The sequence below is a fragment of the Pyrgilauda ruficollis genome, unplaced genomic scaffold (assembly GCF_017590135.1).
Source record: "Pyrgilauda ruficollis isolate IOZ18807 unplaced genomic scaffold, ASM1759013v1 scaffold177, whole genome shotgun sequence".
NCBI classification, from domain to species: Eukaryota; Metazoa; Chordata; class Aves; order Passeriformes; family Passeridae; genus Pyrgilauda; species Pyrgilauda ruficollis.
The window spans coordinates 164868-185397 of record NW_024516653.1 but is presented as its reverse complement, the minus strand read 5'-3'; the positions used below and the strand labels follow the sequence as shown (position 1 = coordinate 185397).

General features: G+C 36.4%; 1 protein-coding gene across 2 annotated transcripts in view; it reads left to right on the top strand.

Annotated features, from left to right (window-relative positions):
* SLC12A2 (solute carrier family 12 member 2) overlaps positions 1-19811 on the top strand; it is a 50823-nt gene extending 31012 nt beyond the window's left edge. Inside the window, exons 11-27 of one of the 2 annotated variants that reach the window (XM_041464258.1) lie at positions 691-798; positions 1424-1547; positions 2726-2827; positions 3904-4059; positions 4817-4916; positions 5715-5826; positions 8019-8159; positions 8375-8481; positions 10268-10347; positions 11658-11795; positions 12476-12523; positions 13958-14080; positions 14242-14353; positions 14822-14908; positions 16755-16890; positions 17568-17635; positions 18401-19811. In XM_041464258.1, the coding sequence (XP_041320192.1) occupies positions 691-798; positions 1424-1547; positions 2726-2827; positions 3904-4059; positions 4817-4916; positions 5715-5826; positions 8019-8159; positions 8375-8481; positions 10268-10347; positions 11658-11795; positions 12476-12523; positions 13958-14080; positions 14242-14353; positions 14822-14908; positions 16755-16890; positions 17568-17635; positions 18401-18536 (1878 nt within the window). In that variant the 3' untranslated portion in view covers positions 18537-19811. The remainder of the gene's footprint in view (positions 1-690; positions 799-1423; positions 1548-2725; positions 2828-3903; positions 4060-4816; positions 4917-5714; positions 5827-8018; positions 8160-8374; positions 8482-10267; positions 10348-11657; positions 11796-12475; positions 12524-13957; positions 14081-14241; positions 14354-14821; positions 14909-16754; positions 16891-17567; positions 17636-18400) is intronic. The other variant, XM_041464259.1, reaches the window with a different exon arrangement.
* The last annotated feature ends 719 nt before the right edge of the window (positions 19812-20530 follow it).

Genomic DNA, 20530 nt, shown 5'->3' with positions numbered 1-20530 from the left:
CAACAATGGTACAGAAATAATGTGTAGAAAAGTGGAGTCATAGAGTGGTTTAGGTTGAAAGGGACCTTAAAGATGATCTTCCAATCCACATGCCATGGACAGGGGTGGCATTCACTTTTTATAATCTCCCTCTTTTTTGAGGCCCCTTGAGGTACTGGAAGGTACCAGCTCATTACTCACCCAGCTTACATTTGATTTCTGTCACTGAGATTACAGAGATGTGCAGGGATTTGATCTTGGGGAGATAGGAAGCAAGTTTGTCTTGATCTTCTGGTTTTGACTAGGGAAAAAAATCCTAACTTAAAATGATGGAGATTCCGGGAAAAGCGGTTACCACATGTTTGATCACTTGGGGTTTCTGAGACCATGTTAGTCAGCAGTAGGTTAGTTGGACTATGTAACACATTCTGAAGTATTTCTTCTTCCATTACTTCCTTTTCATCTTCTTATGAGCCCATGAAGACTTTTGCTCTTGATAATGTGAGCTTCAAATTATATTGTGTGAAAAGCCACCATCTCTTGTCCTGAAATCAGGATGCATTTATATTCCCTGATCTGTCTCTAGTTCATTCATTTATATGAATACATGATATTCAGACAGCTTTTAAGTGAGGAGTGCATAGTATTTTTTTTTTCTGTTTGTGTAGTGTAGTTTTTTACATATTTTTTAAAAATTATTTTGTTTTTCAGGTCATGAGCATGGTATCAGGATTTGCACCACTGATTTCTGCAGGTATTTTCTCAGCCACCCTGTCATCTGCATTAGCATCTCTTGTGAGTGCCCCTAAGATCTTCCAGGTAAGTAAGGGAAGAAAACAGTAATATTTTGAAGAACAATCAATTTTGAGTCATGATTTTGGGAAGGGGACTCTGACATAATGCCATCATTATCCATATCAGATTACATCAGTGGATTGTTCTAATATTTACCTGTTGTTTAGAATGGGAGAACAGTTTGTTACTGTTTGTTGGGGTTCCTGAGCATATTTAGCTTGATCTTCTCTTTAACTATGGAATCTCCTTCTCTGTCTTAATTTGGGTTAAAAAAAGTTAAGTGGGGGGTCGGTTGTATTGATGCAGAGAGCTAGTGTGTATATTGGGCAAAGTTTCCACTTCCTGAGAAAATACAATCTGTAAGAAAAGACTTCTTGTGATTGTAAGACAGTAGTCAAGTACTATAGACAGCTACTTACAGGAGAGCAAATCTACTTCTTGTAGGTGGGTATTACTGAAGGATAGAACAGCAGAAATGCAAAATGTCAAGATGCAGAGACAGTTGAGAATACAATTAGTCCATGGTGGTTATAAACTATCAGGAAGTATTCAGAAAGATAGTATGCAATGGGAGATGGCATGAGCAAAATGCATGTTGACTCTTGATGTTTTGTTGTTGTTTTTTTTTATTTTTAATTTTTCCCCTTAGGCTTTGTGTAAAGACAACATTTATCCAGGATTTCAGATGTTTGCTAAAGGCTATGGGAAGAACAATGAACCACTGAGAGGATACATTCTAACATTTTTAATTGCTCTTGGATTCATACTGATCGGTTAGTTTGAAATTTTAGTAAATCTCAATCACCTTTTGTCCTTTAGAAAGCATTCTAAAGCATGTTGTGGACTTGATGACAGGGTCCTAGAGATCTAATACACAGCTTAATTCTAAGCCAGCATTCTAAATCTGGTTATTTTGAGGCTTACTTTCTCCTATCTCCTAGATACAGCTCTTGTCAAGAGCTGCAGTAAATTTTAACTGCACTTCTCTTTTTAATCATAGGTATCTGTCTTTAGGTGCTATCAGTCAATAGAAATATGTCCTTTGCCTGAGACAGTGTTAACATCCTGTAAATATGAAAAGTTTATTTCAGATTTTTAATAATGACAGCTTCAGTAAAATACAAACTTGCATGAGCAATATCATTTAAAATGTTCTTTCTGTTAAGTTACAAATAGTAGAGCTGAGTGCTGGCACTGCTGTTGCTAAAGGTTCTCTAGGTATAATTAATTACACGTGTTCTCTGTAGGTGGCAAACTAATTGTGCTGTGTCCATCTATGAGTCCTGTGCCAGTGCTTTTAACTTCTTTTCCCAGTTTTCTCTGTCCTCCTTCCTCCACATCTGCTTGAGGCAGAGATACACCCTTGGAGTCCCAGCTGAGCCATGCCGACTGGAAGCTTGATTGCAGCTAGAAACTTGCAGACTAGGATGGCACATTCTGCATTTTGATCACTTTTTTTTTTCTCTCTTTTTTTTTTTTTAATGATGGCGAGAATACACAAAAATGTTTTGTACTATGCTGCCTCAAGGAAAGGAGAGAGCATCAGGTTTTTCCCTCTTACTGAATGGGATGTAAGCATCACTGTTGTGATGGAGTTGGTCTATAATATTTAAATCTGCTGGAATTCTTCAGAACCCAGTGTGTTAGTGCACTGTTTGATTCAAGCCCTGCTGGGAATGAAATTTGCTCAATTAGTGATCTTGAAAAACTAGGTAGTGCTTCAAGACTTGGTAGTGCTTATATTTTTCAAACTGAAAGCTACACTTCCTAACTGTTAAAAAGATAACTTAGTAAATAGTTCTGTCAGCAAAAAGGGTAAACTGCATTTCCTTAGAGTATATAAAAAAATAAGATTCTTTGCAGCAGAATTTTTTCACTGTAGTCTTCAAAAGCGTTGGGTGATACCTTTGATAACGGCTTGCTTTCTTTTTTTTTGTTTTTCATTTTACAGCTGAACTGAATGTCATTGCTCCAATTATTTCTAATTTCTTCTTGGCCTCATATGCCTTGATTAACTTCTCTGTATTCCATGCTTCTCTTGCAAAATCTCCAGGTAGGAACTACTCATGGCATTAAAAGCTTAATATGTTGTATTCATGGGTCTTCTGAAATTTTGAGAACTGGATGAATTCAGTCGGGCTTGGGGGCTGCTAATTTTGTCATTTTTGCTGAGGGAACACAAGATAATTCAGTTTATTCAGAAACTTGGGAAGAAAGTGTTTTTGCTAATTCAGTAGCCGGTGCTGGCAAACCACCTTTTGTTGTCTTCAGTTTCTGTTAATGTGTTTTGTCTTTTACACAAGAAGAAACAGGAATTGCTGGTGGTATTGCCCCATTTTTATAGTTTTTAGTCTGGGTTAAACTACAGGAATAAGCCAAAACCTGGTACCTGCAAAACAGATGTACATTATTCCCAGTCCACATGCAGTTGTACTGGAGTAACTCCCCTAAAAGCTTCTTAAGTTACTGAATGGGTAGATTTATTATTTTTCTTCTCAGAGGGGAGTATAACAGTTTGCACAACAGTCCTAACTTTAATTTAACTCTATATTTAATACATTTGTTAATCTTGGATATATTTGTGGAGGTGTGTATACCTGATTTTTTATAAACTTGTGGCAAAAAATGTAAAACACTGGCAGTCCAGTAATTGGATATACCAGAGTTCTGTTTGGATATACCTCTCCTTTTCAGGTAGTGAGAACTTCTATGTGAAAACAGTAAAAATGCACAACTAAAACCAGTAGTATGTAAGAAACTGAGCTATGAGATGATTTATGCTTTTTTACCTTGCAAGGAAAAATAGAATGTCAGGCAACCTGGTTCAATAGACATACTGGGACAAGCATCCTCAAACTTCCCTTCTGAGCTATGCTTTTAGGGGAAAAAAATAGGAGCATTTACATATCTGTGTGAGAAAGCTGCAAATTCATTTGAAAGGTGTTGGAAAATGGAAAGCATAAATGTGCCAGTCTGCATTTTGTACAGCACTGAAAGTCAGACGTTTACTTGTAATGGATGCAGAATACCAGAGGAAGGGAAAAAAGTGCAGTGCTTCTTTTAAATTTTTAATTTAAATTAATTTTCCCCCTCTTTTTTTTCTACCCTCCCAAATTTTATTTTAACTAGGTTGGCGGCCTGCTTTCAAATACTACAATATGTGGATTTCTCTCATTGGAGCTATTCTGTGCTGCATTGTAATGTTTGTTATTAACTGGTGGGCAGCACTTCTAACCTATGTAATAGTCCTTGGGCTTTACATCTATGTCACTTACAAGAAACCAGGTATGTACAGGGACTTCTTTTGGTTGTGGAGAGGGGAAAGAAGGGAAAAAATTATGGCCTTGGCAGGGAAGAACCCCAGCTACTTCTTTCTGTTTGGACCACTAGATTAAATTTCTCTTTCAGCCTTGTTAGTTGTAATTAAATTGAATTTTTCCTGTGTAGTAATTGGTGTTCCCCTTCCTCCCAAATTATGAAGATGCCACTTAGGCATAAATGTCCAAATGATAATTGGAGGAAAAGGTGCATATGGAAAATGGTAAATTCATTCTGGCTATCAAGAGATGTGTATGGGAGGAAAAAGATGATAGTGGAGTCTCCCTTTTCCTCATAAAAATAATAATCTGAAAGGATCTGCTTAATCTAGCAGTTTTCCACTGAAAGTATGTGAATTTGTTTAGGTGATGCTTTGAGACTCAGTTTTTTCTTTGCTGTGGTATAAAATAACTCAGCAGAGCATTTTTTCCTCAAGTGGTATTCTTTTGACTATGAAGTTGTTGTGGTCTTTGAAATATGGAGATTAAAAAAGCCAGTTACTCCCTTCAATAACTTTTTTGCTTAAACTTCTACAAAAATGTTATCTTTAAATATAATTATTGCCTGTTAAGCTGTAGGGTTTGTTGACTAGTATTGTATGAAGTGTAGCAAGGTGTAGCTTAAATCTGTGGGTTTAGTCAGTGTCCAGCATTCATTTTGTGATCGTGTAGCTTTACAACAGACAACTGTAAATAACACATTGGAACTTCAAATCTTTGAACAGATGTGAACTGGGGATCCTCAACTCAAGCCTTGACTTACCTGAATGCTCTGCAGCATTCCATTCGGCTCTCAGGAGTGGAAGATCACGTGAAAAACTTCAGGTAACGCTTAAAGACAGAAAATTCTGTGTTCACTAAGCTGCTGTCACGAGGCGTGCTGTCAAGGTTTCCATGTTCATCTCCTGTGATTCATCCAAGTAAATGGAATTACAGATTAGGTGGGATTATTAGTAAAGGTGCCGTCCTCTGAGGTTATGGAGAACCTGGCAGCAGCACAGTTTTCAACAGAGCACCCATGAAAAAGAAATGGAGCAGCTAAAGAGATTGAGAGATTACTTTAGGGGATTCTTGTGGTATCACCTATTAATTATGATGATGATGAAAAGTGATCTCCTGTAATGACTTCTGAAGTTTGGACACTTCCTCTTTCAAAATTGATTTTAAAGTTGTCTTTGACTTAGTTGCACTAGGTTGGCTCTGCCTTCAGAAGGAAGGTAAAGTAAAAATCAGCAGATGATTCCATTATTTCTGCTGGATATAGAAGAATATAAACTACAAAATGCAAGGGGTGTCCTTTACCAGTGGGGAAGGAAAACTTAATCCCTCTGACCTAGTCTTGTCTAAAATCTGTTCTGCAGCTTTTTAAATGTGTAGATTTTCAGATTTAATGGGATTACTGAATTTTTATGCAGTTAGTCATAGATCTGCTGACAGTTGGGTAACAACTGATCTTTTCTTAATTTAACATAGTCTTACAAAAGTGGATGAGGTTATTAAATTTACATGATGAATATGTTGTTATGGCTAATATTTGGAAGAAACTTTTCTGTTAATAAAAAAGCCCCAGAGCTCCAGACTAATTTTAATTCCAGTCTTCTTTTTTCCCCCTCAAAATTCTAGACCTCAGTGCTTAATTATGACAGGTGCTCCAAATGCACGTCCAGCTTTGCTTCACCTTGTCCATGCTTTTACCAAGAATGTGGGCTTGATGATCTGTGGCCATGTACATATGGTAAGTTTGTTTTGTCTTTTCTTTACAAAGTTACCTTGGTGGTGTTTTTCTTCTCTCTGCTTTGGGGTTTGGTTTGGTTTTTTTAACCTGTTTGACTTTGTTTCTGGCTCATGTTTAAGTTTTGGTTCATCTATTTGTTTTGGGTTTTTTTTTTTTTAATGAAAGCATCATTAGACATATAAAAGTGCATGAAGAGATTTACTGGTAAGTTTTGCTAATGTATGGGTCATCACTATGCCAGTTAGGTGTACTATGGGGAAAAATTTGTAAAAAATCAGTACCTTTGATAATTTGATGCTTAAATGCTGAAGGACCTTTTACTTCTAATTGAAGTGAACATTGGGATATTGATTCCCTTCCAGAGTTCTTAAAAAGCCCGGGAGAAAAGAAACCTTCTTGAGCAGGGAGGTCAATATCAGTGTAGCCAATGCAAAAATTGCTTTTAACCTTCCAAGTAGCTTTTTATTCCTTCAGTTATCAGATTAATTTATCAGATGTTTCCTCTTCCCTTTCTGACCAGCCTCTGATATTTCACTAAGTATCCTTGGGTGTTTTTGTCTGAATATAAAGTGAGGATGTTTTTGCAGAGGTTCTGCAAGGATATAATTCTAACAGTTCTTACTGCTTAGTGTCTTACATGGCAAACTTGAGTGGTTTTGTGATGGTGGGAAGGAAGCAATTTTCAAGTAACTTTTCTTCAGAATCAGCTTGTCATGAGTTTTGTTGAGATTTACCATGGCTGTCATACAGTGATCTATACCAAAGCTTCCATTTAGCTACAGAGAGGCTGTGGCATCTCTGATAAACTTAGATAAATGCATTTTACCACACTGGAATTGTAGTTTTGCTTCTTATCTGAAAGCTGAACTTGTGTCACATCACTAAGAATGTTTAAACAAGTGTGTGAATAAGAGATGTAGTCCAAGACTGGCACGTCTCACCTACCCAGAGTTCTGCAAGGCCTTCAGCACAGTCCTGTGTGACACTGGCATCTCCAAACTGAAGAGACCTGGGTTTGAAGGGTGTGGGATTGAGTGGAGGAGGAGTTGGCTGGATGGACACAGCCAGGGAGTTGTGGTCAGTGTTTCCATGTCCAGCTGGAGGCTGGTGATGAGTGGTCTCCCTCAGGGCTTTGTTCTGGGGCTGGGGGTCTTCATAGGTGACATGGGCAGGGAGAGCAGGGCCACTCTCAGCAGGTTTGCAGCTGACACCAAGCTGAGCATGCTGGTGACACACCTGGAAGGTTTTGGATAAAAACATGGATTACTTTTAAATGTGTTTAAATTTATTACACTTACCAAGCATGACTTGCTTTCTGATCTAATGAACAGATTAAAGCAAATCAGCTCAATGCAGTTCACATACTCTGTCTTAAAAAGCTTTTAATTTCTGTCTATATAAACTTAATATTTCAGTGAATATGAAGGGACAAACGGAGTACTGCCTGGGAGATATCACAGATGTAATCACTGCCTTTTAAAAGTAGGGCTATACAAAAAGAATAAGGTGGTGTCATCCTTCTTGTAGGAAAGCAACTCTGAAGATTTTTTTGAGAGCATATCCTTTCCCTACTTAAAATTACTTTCCTACAGGAAGGGTGGCACTGCCTCATTCTTCAGTATCTTTGCCCATTTGGTTGAGGCTGTGTCCTTCTGCAAAAACTGGGCTGCTGCGTTCTTGATTATTCCTTGTCCTGTATTCTGCATTTTGATGTCTAGGAGGAACACAAAAGATTCACCCTGACAGAAATAACACAAAGGAAATATTTAAAGAGGAGGTGACTTTGACTGCAGGATACAAAGAGTCCCATAAAGTGTAGTATTAAGTCATCCTACATCTGTGTACATTTTTTTACAAAGCCCTTTTTTTTTTAAAACTATGTTAATGCTTTGGAGGATAAGCTGATGCCCACCCCCTGGGGAAGAGGGTTGTGCTCTGCAGGAACAAGATTGCTAAAGTCTGAGCAACCCTCTTCCTAAAGATGGTAAAAGTTTTTCAGTTTTTGCTGCTGATAATGCCTGGTATTTTGTGGTTTGGGGTGTTCCTGATAGTGTGAAAGCATGTTTTGAGGTTCTCGGAATTTGAATTGGTTTCTAGCAGTGACTAAAAAATTGGGAGGGGCTTTTTTACTCCCATTACTCATATTCCTAATTCTTGTTCCCTCCCCTCTTATTATTTCCTTCTGTTGAAAGGGTCCTCGGAGGCAAGCCATGAAGGAACTGTCAACTGATTTGGCTAAATATCAGCGGTGGCTAATTAAAAACAAGATGAAAGCTTTCTATGCACCAGTGCATGCAGAGGACTTGAGGGATGGAGGACAATACTTAATGCAGGTATTTAAAAAAAATTGTTAAAGTGCTGAAGATGCACGTCAAAATCAGAAGGGGCTTTATACTTTGAGGTGCATTCCTTTTGCAAAGGAATTAAAAGGAATTAAAGGTCTTAAAGCTTTGATGAAAAGTACTTTACTATTCTCTTAAGCAGAAAACAGAACCTTTAGTTGTGTCAGTAACATATTTTTTTATAAAATACTTCTTGTTCTTCTTAGGCTGCTGGTTTGGGTAGAATGAGACCTAACACCCTTGTCGTTGGATTTAAGAAAAACTGGAGACAGGGTGATATGAGAGATGTTGAAACCTACATCAATTTATTCCAGTAAGTAGAAAATACAAAGTTTTAGCTGCTATGTTCCATTTCAGTGTGCTAGTAAGAAAGTTCTTAGTTACATGAAGTCTCTTTCAAGTGGATCTAGATTTTACATTCAGCTGTCTTGAGCACCTTGGGATTTTTCTGATATGGAAATTAATAAGCAAATCTGTATATTTTAAGAAGATTAGAAATCTCCATAATAACTTTCTGCCTCAAAAAAGAGTTGTGGCAGAGGTCTGAGGTTTGAGAGCTGTTGGCTGAAAAGGAGTAGAAACACTTTACTCACAAGATACAGAGCACTGACACCCAGGCTAATACAGAAAGGAGAAGAGAAGGGAAATCCCAGAGTAACTTGACAGTACTGAAAGGCAGACCAGTTGTGGCTGAAAAATTTAGTAAAAGTAACTTGTGCTGCTACTCAAACACTTAAGGGAAAAAAATGCTTATTTTACTTACAGGGAGAGGTTTTTGTGTTCAACTGAAGTGCTGGTTAACCCACTTGCTTTGTGTCTTGTATTTCTCATTTTCCATGCTTTTAAAAGAGAGAGAGAATGGGGCTTAAGGCTTAGACAGGCAGATATTAGGAAAGGACCAAAAAAAATCACCTCACCTAGGTCTTTCACAGAAAAGCAGGAGCACCAAATACAGTGGAAAAATAAGGAAACACATTGGTTAGTTTTTACTTTTTTTTTCTATTTTATTTTGGGATGGCTTTTGCAGGAAGATCTGTCAAGGTCAGCAAGTCATGTGGTTCTCCACATCCCTAAAGAAACCTCAGGAGGTAATTGCAGGTCAAATGTATTTCTGGAAAACTAAAAGTTTCTGAAGCACACAAAATAGAAACACATCTAATCTCCACAAATCTAACACTTTAAATAATGAAATTAAAATGTTCACTAATAGACAAAACAAATGTTAAATCAGCCTCAATTTTCTCAATTTTTCTTAATTCTTCTTGCACTTATAGAATATATTGATACTTCAAACGTTTCTAATTAACTCTTACTACTTTTAAAGGAAAGTGTTTAATTAGTGAAATCCTGAAAAATTTCTCTCTGTGGAAATGATATGGAGGGAGTTCTCTGATTTATGGTTTTTTGTATTGAACAAGGTATTTATTTGTGAAGGTTGGTGGTTTATGAGTAATGCAAATGGTATGACATGGTTAAGTTCATCTTTTTTCTTGTCTTATATTTTGGGGGTGTGGTTGTTACCAGTTTTATTGCACTTTTACTCAGCAATTTATTCAGGGTTTTTGCTCTTTTCTAGTAATGAAGTTCTCCTTTATTTTTGACTGGAGTGAGTTTCACCTTTATCAGATGTAATGGGACTAGGCACATTACAGCTAACTTACAGCTAATTTGATACTAAATTGCATCATCTTAGGTGTTTTTAATACCCAAACATTTTGGAGAGATGTCAGAAATCTTTAGTCCTCAGATCAAAAAGATCTACTCAAATCCCTTTTTTGATGCATGGAGATAAATATCTATATTTCTTGGTGGATCTTACTGTGTGTGCAGAACTTGAGTGATGTATTCACACTGATTTAATCACTGTTTACATAGTGGAGAGAGGGAGTAGAAGGAATAGGTATCCTTTCTAAATATTCTTTTTCCTAAAATGATGCTCAGTTAATGTTTTGGAATTGAAACAGACGTTCTAAAACAAATTTATAATTTGGGACTTCCAAAGGCAGTGCTTAATCAATAGAATTTGTTCAGGGAGGGTGCATTTTTCATTTGGGAAAGAAAAAGCTTTAAAACACTTTAATTTTGTCCATTTTGTTTAGTGATGCCTTTGATGTTCAGTATGGTGTAGTTGTCATTCGCCTCAAGGAGGGCCTGGACATTTCTCACCTTCAGGGCCAAGGTATGACTTTGTTCCATCAGGTGAATTTGCTGTTCTAATTCCCTTCTAAAACTGCGTTCTGAAAATACTAAAGCTCAGTAAAAAAAGGAAGAAAACACCACTGCTGTGGTACAATAAGATTCAGTGAAATTAGTAAATCTGAACTGTAAGATAGTAACCCATGCTCAGCAGCAGAACTTGGATTTTCTGTGTTTCACATTTTTGTATTTGCAAATTGTATACAGCTGCATCCAGAGAGAAGATCTTCCAGAAGATCTGCTACTTCCTGAAACTAATTAGTGATGCTGGCAAGTTGGCATCAAATCTTTGGGGCTCAAGCCCAGGAATTGTAAAACCACAACAAATACTGCACTGTGCAGGAATGCCATTGAGTTTGGTGTGTGTTGCCAACCCCTACGCAGACTAGTTTAGGGACTCTGATTCAAATTTGGAAAGGTTTTCTCTGTAGAAGACTTGGTTATGCTTTCTGAGTAGTGTTCTTAAGTGGAATGGTGTCATCTTAGTTCAGTTCCAAGCTTGTGAGCTTTGGTGCAGCTGCCCTGATTTGATAATGTGCAATTTTTTTGTGGCTTGCTCCATACAATGCTGCTGCCATGAGGAGAAATGACACAAGGAGGGGCATCCCCCCTGAAAAAGGAGGTTCCTTCACTGAACAGATGAATGTTTCAGTATTTGGAGAGAGTCAGGGAGCCTGTCACCATGTGCAGGAGGGCAGAGGAGTGTTAGAAATGGCAAGGAGTGAACCTGCAGTGTGGAAACAGCACTGCTGAGAAAACTGGGAATGTAACACCGAGGTGTCAGCAGGATCTTGGTACCCAGTGGGGTCTGTGTGAGTTTGCTTCAGCTCTGACAGCTGCTCCACAGAAGCCAAACTTGGAAAAAAAGGCTTGGCAGTGACATGGACACACGTGGTCTGTGCCATGCCTAAGGCTCATCTTCCTCTTGGATTTAAAAGCAGAAACAGAAAACATTTCACTAAGTCTTTTTTTTTTTTTTTTTCCATTTTCTAGTTGTAGTTCCACAGTGTTACCTAGCTCTGTTTTTAGGAGGTGTGGTTGCAATCAGCACCACAGCCTGGGAAAGGAGCAGAAAATGACAGCTCTGCTCAGGGGAAGAGCCTCTTTGTGCTCTGAGGAAGTTTACAGAATTTTTTTTTGTTGATTTTCCCCCCTCCTGCCCTCTTTGCTGTGGTCTAACAGTTGCAGCAGCATGAAATTAATTTTAAGCCCGGCTCAGTATAGGAACATACCTCTCTTGATGCTATGTGTAACAATTGAGTGGTTTCTAATAGGTGTTTTGCTTTCACAAAGATTTGCTGTCATCCCAAGAGAAGTCTCCCTGCGCCAAGGATGTCATAGTAAAAGTGGATTATAGCAAGAAGTCTGAGACAGACACTTCCATAGCTTTTGCTCCATCGTCCAGTGAAAGAACTCCCACTCCACGCAAAGGTAACTGCTAGTTGGCAATGAACCTTGAATTCTCACTCTTTCATTCCTTCTCTCTCTCTCTCTTTGCCCAGGGATTATTTAGGGGATTTTTTTTGTCTGTGGAATAGAAGTGTTATGATTTTATAGATGTTGATGTCTGATCTCTTAAGTACTTTTTGTCGGATCTTTATTTTATGTAACATAAATATTTGTGTTTAGTCCCCTAAATAAACCAGCTGGTAGGCAATGATTTACAATGGATTTTCTTGGTTTTGTTACTGAGTTTGAGGGACAGTCAGAAGTGCTGGAGGATTGTGGCCCACATCTGTATGTTTTGAGTGATGGGAAGGCTGCTAAATTTATGGAGTTTTTTTTCATCTCAGACTAGAATATCATGTGCATGTTAACAGATAGAAATCATTCAAGATACTTTGACATGACAATGAACAACTTTATTCTTTTCTTACAAAGCAAAAGTCTTAATAGTTAGATGGGTAGTGGAGGTATATATAACTTTTTAGAAGTAGGAATGAATCTTAGGATTTGGTAGACTGCATTTGTGTGCTTTTTCTCTGTGCAAAAAAACCCTGCTTCATTTCACATCTTTATTTTCTATTTTTTTTCATTTACATTTGTATTGTTTTCATTAATATCACAAAGGAAATTAACCTTGTTATTTTGTGTCTTTAAAAACCTTCCAGAGGAGGATGAGGATGGAAAGACTCCAACACAACCACTGTTGAATAAAGGCAGGCATTTTCCATCTTTTTGTGTTAAATCATTCTTTCACATTGTTGATTTTAGTTTTCCTTTTGTAATTCTTTCTACACCTAAGTACCAGAGAGGAAAACACCAACCATGCAATGTTTATTTGTTTCTTCATATCTGCTTTAGAATGTGCTTCATCCATAGGGACTAGGCTGTGGAAAAAAAAAAAAAGCAACGTTGTGGAAATTCCCAGAAGAAGTTGCTACTGAGAAAGGATTGTGCATAAGTGTAGGAATTAAAAGAAAAAAAAACTAAAAATCTATTTTTGTAAAGTAATGTTTGAATGTATTCATGACCTTTCTGCTTTCTCAGGAAACAGCATCTGATGGTGTAGTGGAAGTGCTCTCAGTTTGTCTGTGTACCTTCCAAAGTCATGGTTGTTGCTCTGTTATTTGGAAATAGTTCAATATCCTCAGAATTAAGGCTTAGTGCAGCTACCCAGTGAGATGAACATGTTGAAATAATGCAAACTAGTCTTTCAAATCAGCATTTTGAGAAATTAACTGAGCAGTTTTCACTGACTTGTTCTGAGTTAATCAATCAGGTATTTTTGCCTTAACTTCAATTCATCTGTTTTGACATTTTCTTCGTAATTTCAGCAGCTAGAATCTTTTGTGTTTTAATAATGGAAAGTGAGATTATATCTTGAAGCACAAGATGGCAGTTTGGAAGAAGTCCCAGTATGCAATAAAGTAGTATGTTAATGTAAATCAATCACAGATGTGCTCTAAATTTAAAAAATTCCTAATAAAATAAGGACAGAGACAAATGTCAGACTCCTGGCTCTTGATCAGATTGAGGTTTTAATTAAGAGAAAGAGGTTAGGGATTTTTTTTCCTGCAGTTCAAAAATGGGATCTGTATTATTCTAACTGAAAATGCTGTTATTGTCTTGTTCTCAGTAAATCAAATAACTTTGTTATGCAAAACAGTACTTTTTGCAAAAGGGCCTAGTATGCATAAATACCTTTTCATTTCGCCACATGCTTAAATAAGTCTGGATTTAAGAAGAGAATTTCTTAGGACATGACATTTACTTGTAAAATCAGTTACCTACATATTTTTAGAGGAGTTCTGTCATTTGCAAGAGGTAGAGTGCATGGCCTAAAGCTCTGGAGCAAAGTTAATTAAATAGTCCAGGCAAATGCCTGCGTAGGGACCTCACACATCCTTTATTTCTCAGATGCCTGCTAAAAGACTTCAGCTGCTGAAATTATGAGTCTCTAGACACCATAAATACAGCCAGTTCAGTTTATATCCAGTCAATCAAAATTTGGAGCTGGGTTGGGGGGTGCAAAGGAAAATTTTAATTTAAAAGTAGGTATATCACACAATGTTAAGTGTTGCATTTGATGATTTTCAGAGTGATTAAGCAAAACACTTCAAAACCAAAATTTCACCATATGTTTTTGCCAGATTCAAAGAGCTCATCCTCTCCTTTAAATGTGGCTGACCAAAGACTTCTTGATGCCAGTTCTCAGTTCCAGAAGAAACAAGGCAAGAGCAATATTGACGTCTGGTGGCTCTTTGATGATGGAGGTAATGTGTTTCATAATTGAAAACCTTTACATGTTAATTAAAAAAAAATTGGAGTAATTCTGGATTAGTTGTTAATAGATACCTGCCAGTTAATACAAAACCTGTACTATGTAACAAAGTAAAATTTTCTAAATTTGTCTGAAATTCTGTTCAAATCACAGGCTTGACACTGTTGATTCCTTACCTTATCACAACCAAGAAGAAGTGGAAGGACTGCAAGATCAGGGTGTTCATTGGTGGAAAAATCAACAGGATTGATCATGACAGAAGAGCGTAAGTTTGCCTTAAAAATTCCATTTCAAATGCTGATACAGCATGTTACATTGGATTACTTCTCTTCCTACTAGCCTTATTTCAGTTGTTCTTTGCTGGAGGGGTGATTATATTCTGTTGCCTTTCTGAAAAAAAGTTCTTCTTTCCCCCTGATTGTTTTTGAATGAGTTACCTCAAACTAATTTTTCTGCAATATTATCTGACACTATTTCCAAATATTTTCTGAGATCATCTTCAAGAGAGAGCTCTTCTCTTATTTAAAGCCATAAAGCTGTTTGGTTTTTTTTTTTTTCCAAAGGATGTTGTTGATTTATAGTCATGTGCCAAATCAGTTTGATTTTTGTCTTTGTTACATTTAAGATGCCTTTTTTTCTGTTTCCTAAGCCAGTGGTTTTTATTACCAGTCTGTTTAACCTGTGAAATAATTTAAACTATGATCATGTATAAAGGCTTGTTTTTCTGATGCAGGATGGCCACTTTGCTCAGCAAATTTCGGATAGACTTCTCAGACATTATGGTCCTTGGGGATATTAATACTAAGCCAAAGAAAGAAAAGTAAGTCTCAAAACACATCTTGTTTGTTCATTGAATTTGTGATGTCTTCATTTTAGAGCAGTTCAGTCTTGCCTATGTATGTTATGGTACAGAAGATCATGTGTTATTCAGTGTTTCACAAAAATGTGGGAAATTAATTAACAATAACTCCCATGTCCAAGAATATAGAAATCTGTATTTTTTTTAGTCTCTGGTCTTAGATTGTAATAATAAATTCAGAAAAATGAAGTTAAAAAAAAAAAAACAAACAAAAAAAAACCAAAAAAAACACAAAAAAAAAAAACACTAAAAACCTGAATTATCTGGAGCAATCTTCTTTAAGAGAGATGTTCACCAAAACTTAAATGATCTGAACCTCATGATGTCTTAGTTTAGTGTAAGAAGGCTTGGTCTTGAAATAGCCTGATTTGGGTTTTTCTTTTTTTTTCCTTCTCCTTTTTTTAACTTGCTTGGACTTTCAGTGTACACAGGAATGATCATACACGTGATATTTCTTACTTTCAAGTTCAAAAAAGCATTACTTGTAGATGGCTTTCAGCACAAATTTAGAACAGAATGTGTATGATCTAAAAATATCCTCCTTTGCCATTATCCCCCTTTCCCCTCAGGCCTTCTTGAGTATGCTGAAGTTGTAAAAATATCTTTTATATGGGCATGCATTTATCTCTGAGAGTCTTGATACACCATGGAAATTGGGAAGTGTTATTTTAGAATTTGGCTAAATGCTAAAGTTATTGTGAGTTCTTTTGTACCCTTTTTAGTAGTTTTTTTCTTAAATGTGTAGAATACATTGAGCAACTAAAAGAAAGGAAAACAAAATATTTCTGTCACTGTGGTGCTTTTGGATATGCAGTTTCCAGGAGCCTGTTGCTGTGAAAGGTGTAAAGTCTGATGCATCACAGCTGAGATCCTGGAATCATGTGGAATTATTTTTGTTTATTAGAAGTGATCCATGGATTACTTCTGAGAGCATTTTACTTTCTGTCTCTGTGGATACATCCCCACAACATATCCAAAATATTTCTAAATACCATTTAGGTATTAACAACAGCTGGGAACCATGAGGAGGAAGATTAATTTTCAGCAGGTGCTGTGCTGTATAATAATGTTATTATTAGATCTCCTTTTTGCTCAGCCAAAGAATAGCAGATCACATTTGTTTTCTTTCTTTTGATTAAGGTGAAGTCATTGTACAGTAAAGACCACCAAGGGTACATGTAAAGATGTTTTGTTTCTGATGTGGGTATTTCCTGGAGGAAATGTAGGTAAAAAAGTAGGGTAACATGGGTTCTTCTTTCCAGCAGAAATTAATTCCTCCTTGATCTTCAGAAGGTTTTATTCTGAAGTTCTTGCTCTAATGTCGTGGTAAATCCAAAGTATTTATATTCTTACAAGTGCACCAGGAAGACTAAGTTAGGTATCTGTATTTTTTTCATTTGAATGTGGCTCCTGGACTGTACTGGAAAGAGATAAAAGAAACAAAATAAAAAGATCAAAGCCAGAATCCGAACAGCAATGGCATGAGACTTGATAGCTGATTTTTACTGTAACATTAGTTAGTTCTCCTAGTTACTGTCCCCTTTTTAGGGATGGTACTGTTCAGCTTTTAAAATCAGAGGTAAATTTCTGAACTGAGTAAAGCTTGAATTGTGTGGTGAGTTGTTTGCTGCATCACAACGTCTGCGTGTGCAAAAAGCTGATTTGATGTTCTAACTGCAACAGGCAGGGGAGAAAAACTTGAGTACATATTGGCATAGCAATAAAACTTAATTTCTGATACCATGAAAATAATTTTTGACATAAAAGCTCCTATTTGCTCTAATATTTGTTCATTTAATCTTTTCAGTATTGCAGCTTTTGAGGAAATGATAGAGCCCTTCCGACTTCATGAGGATGATAAGGAACAGGAAGTTGCAGATAAAATGAAGGAGGATGAACCATGGAGGATAACAGATAATGAGCTTGAGCTTTACAAAACAAAGGTTCTGGCTTTTTTTTAGAATGTTATGTCAGTTAAAATTTCCTTCTCCTTCTTCATTTGTGGTTGTGATAACAATGAGTTAATTCCTGTTGTTCTCTCTCTTTCGTAGCATTTTTTTATGAATAGCAGATAAAAAGTAGCATCTAAAACCATTGTAGGCAAAAAGGTTCTGCATTTGAGTATCAGCAGGGTCCAGACTGCTTTCCTACAGTATTTCTGCAGTTAGTTTAGAATAATTTCCTCTACAGCAAGGTCTTTGTCACTTTTTTTTTTAAATTTAAATCAAGATAATGTTTTTTACTTCATTATTTTTAAAAAAACACCACAACACTTTGTGGTGCAGAGGAGCAGTTAAGGGATTGGCATCTTTCCCAAGCTATTGTGCACCATAGAGACACAAAAGTATTTCTTCTCAGGTGTTTCTTTGCATGAGAAAAGAAATGGCATCCTGTAATAGGGTAGCACTTGGTTTACTTGCACATTCTGAGCTTGCTGCTTGCTTTTTACCCAGCCTTACAGCCATAGGTTTTTTGATAATGAGGAATTTTCACACTGAGATGGACGTACCTGCTTTTTATTAATTACTCATTCCAGTTGGTTGTATCTTTATTTTTTTAAAAGAACTTTTTGTAGTTTTTAAACAAAAGCTGTTCCTAACAAATTTAATTTCATTTACAGACTTACCGACAGATCAGGTTAAACGAGTTGCTGAAAGAACATTCAAGTACAGCTAACATAATTGTCATGTAAGTAAATTACTTTAACTTTTGGTGTTACCTGAATTGATATGGAGCTATGATTCAAAATATAAATATAGATCAGGAGCAAGTGTTTGCCTTGGCATAATCAAGATTTCATTGCTGACTGTATTTAGTATGTGGCCACTATTCTGCTGATGAAAAAAATGCCCTTTTTATTGTTGTGCTTTTGATTATGCTGCTTTAGTTATCACCTGCACATTTGTGGTGCAGCTCAGGATTCTCAAATTCTTTCTACTCCTTTGTGCAGTTACTCCCCTCTTTCTCAAGTCCTTCCTTTGAGTTCCTTTTCTAGAGGATCTCTCTAGATAAAATTAAGTCATTACCTTGCTCACAGATTTTTTGGGGGATTGCTTTTAGTGTGAGCAAGGAAGAGGCAGATTTTTTTGTAGGTTGTAGGATTTTTTTGTAGGTTTCTTTAAAATACTGCTGTATTTTAAAATGCTGAAGATGAGGAGAGTGTCCTCAGCTTAGGAGGATTCTGCATGAAGCTGCCTGAATATTAAATGGTGTTAACAGGCCAAAACTGAGAGGAAATATATGTAAATGCCTGTGATGTTTCAGACACAAACTTTCAACCCAATAATTCTGAGGAGGGTAAAAATAATATAAAAATAATAAAATTAAGAAGATCAGGAAATTTGACTTAACATTTAGATCTTTGTAGAATCATCTGTCATACTTATTACGATCTGACTTGTACCTGGCCAGGTTTTTCTGCTCAGTGAAATTTCTTTCCCTTGTGGCTTGCAGGAGCTTGCCAGTGGCACGGAAAGGGGCAGTTTCCAGTGCACTGTACATGGCCTGGCTGGAAGTTCTCTCTAAAGATCTGCCACCAATCCTCCTCGTTCGTGGGAATCATCAGAGTGTCCTCACCTTCTACTCCTAAGAGTGCTGCAGGTGGCACAGCTGGGATGAAATGGTACTGCAGTGCCCAGGGGAGAGTGACTGCCGTGGTCTACAGCTCATTAACATCACAAAGGCAAAAAGTGACTCTTCTTTCACTATTTCACTGACTTGAAAGCACACAAGGAAAGTCACTGTATTTCTAAAGTTGTGACATCTTCAGTTTTATTCTATATTTTCTGTAATTTAATCTTGCTTAATGGGGGAGGATTCCTTGTTAGACTGAAGAACAAGACGAGCTTTTTGTTTGCTATTTGAATAGCAGCAATAAAATGTTGTATTTTTGATCAATGAAAGGATTATAGATTTATAAAAGCCTTTTAGCCTTGAGGTGCCTTCTGAAATTAACCAAATCTCACCCATACATCCTATTTTGTAAATTTATATAGAATGTCAAAATCTGCCTTCAACTAAGAGTTTCGATCAGACTTCCTTTAGTTTTTAGTCTATTCCATATTACAATAAAAATGAATGCTGCTTTTCAGTCTTCCATTGAGCTATTAGTTCTTAGTACTGTATGTTTTCTATCGTCAGAAAGTTTTTTGGTTTTTTAATTTTTTGGTTTTTTTGTTTTTTTTTTTAATTATTATATCTGTTAGATTTGAAGGTGAGAATTGGGGCAGGTCAACTGAACTAAAGCAAATCCCTGATGTTACTGCCACTAAGTTTTGTGACAGTTAAAGTAAAACTAATTCTGCTTGTAGAGAGGGTCCTTTTTCTCAAATTTGACAGTGTGTACTACTTTGGCAGTAGTCTGAGACAGACAGCTGATTTTATCTACCTTGGCAGAGGGTAGTTTCCTCTTAGTCTTAGCTCTGCTTGAAATCAAACTCATCTTGCTGGTTGAGGCTTCTTATCTTAATACAAATAGGAAGCAAATAAAAGACCTGTCCTACTTCTTGGCCTCTTATGTTTTAGTGTCACTTTCAACTTATTTTTGACATAAAACTCAACTTAAGGCTTGAATGGGGATAATATAAGCAATGTGATGCTATCTAACAGAAAACAGTAAACACTATGTGGAATTGTGCTATCCAGTATGAAATGTAAAAGCTGCAGTTCTCTCGCATTTTTCAACAAATGGTTAAACGGACCACTAAGTTCTTAGGAGAGATGTTTTTAGGTCAATTCATTCAGTTGTCAGAAAATGGATTTAGTCTTATTAAATGATACTCAGGTTTTATCGTCTAGCAGTTTTGATCTATTCCATACATCCTACTTTATACATTTTCTATGTTCAATAAAGAAACTGCCAGTCTTGTGTGCCCTTTCATTGTATATTTTGGAAACTTCATAATTTAGTCTACTGCAAACACCTGCAAAAGAAATTTCACTTGAGCCTTTGTATAAAGGTTAGTAATGTGAACTGTTTTTTAAATTCCTAATATTTTTTTGGATAGAAAGGATTGCCTAAAAACATTTCACAAGATTTTGATACTAGCATTGGACATGCTACTGGATCAGTTTACCAGTGGGTGAGTGACTTTCATTTAAGGATGCACAGAAAAGGTTTTTTGGTTGGTTGTTTTTTGGGTTTTTTTTTGTTTTTTTGTTTTTTTGTTTTTTTGTTTTTTTTTTTTTTTTTTTTTTTTTTTTTTTTTTTTTTTTTTTTTTCCTTTTTTTTTTTTTTCCCTTTTTCTTTTTTATTTGTTTGTTTGGTTTGAGTTGTTTTTGTTTTGTTTTGGTTTTTTTGCTGAATACAGGATCAGATTGAAATGTAAGTGTTCCTTTGGAAGGACAAAGTTATAATCATTACGTGGCAAGGTGGAGCTTCAACTTCTTGTGATTAAAGATAAAAATACACTGTGCAGTGTACACTGTTGTCAAGTTCTTGGTAAACTGCGAAAAATCGTTTGTTTTCTTTTTTTTTCTGCTGTTTCTGTCAATTGGATTTGAGACTATGAAATAATTTCACTTTTTCAAAACTTCTAAAGAAAAACAAACATGCATGTCTTGCTGCTAAGTGTGAGATAACTG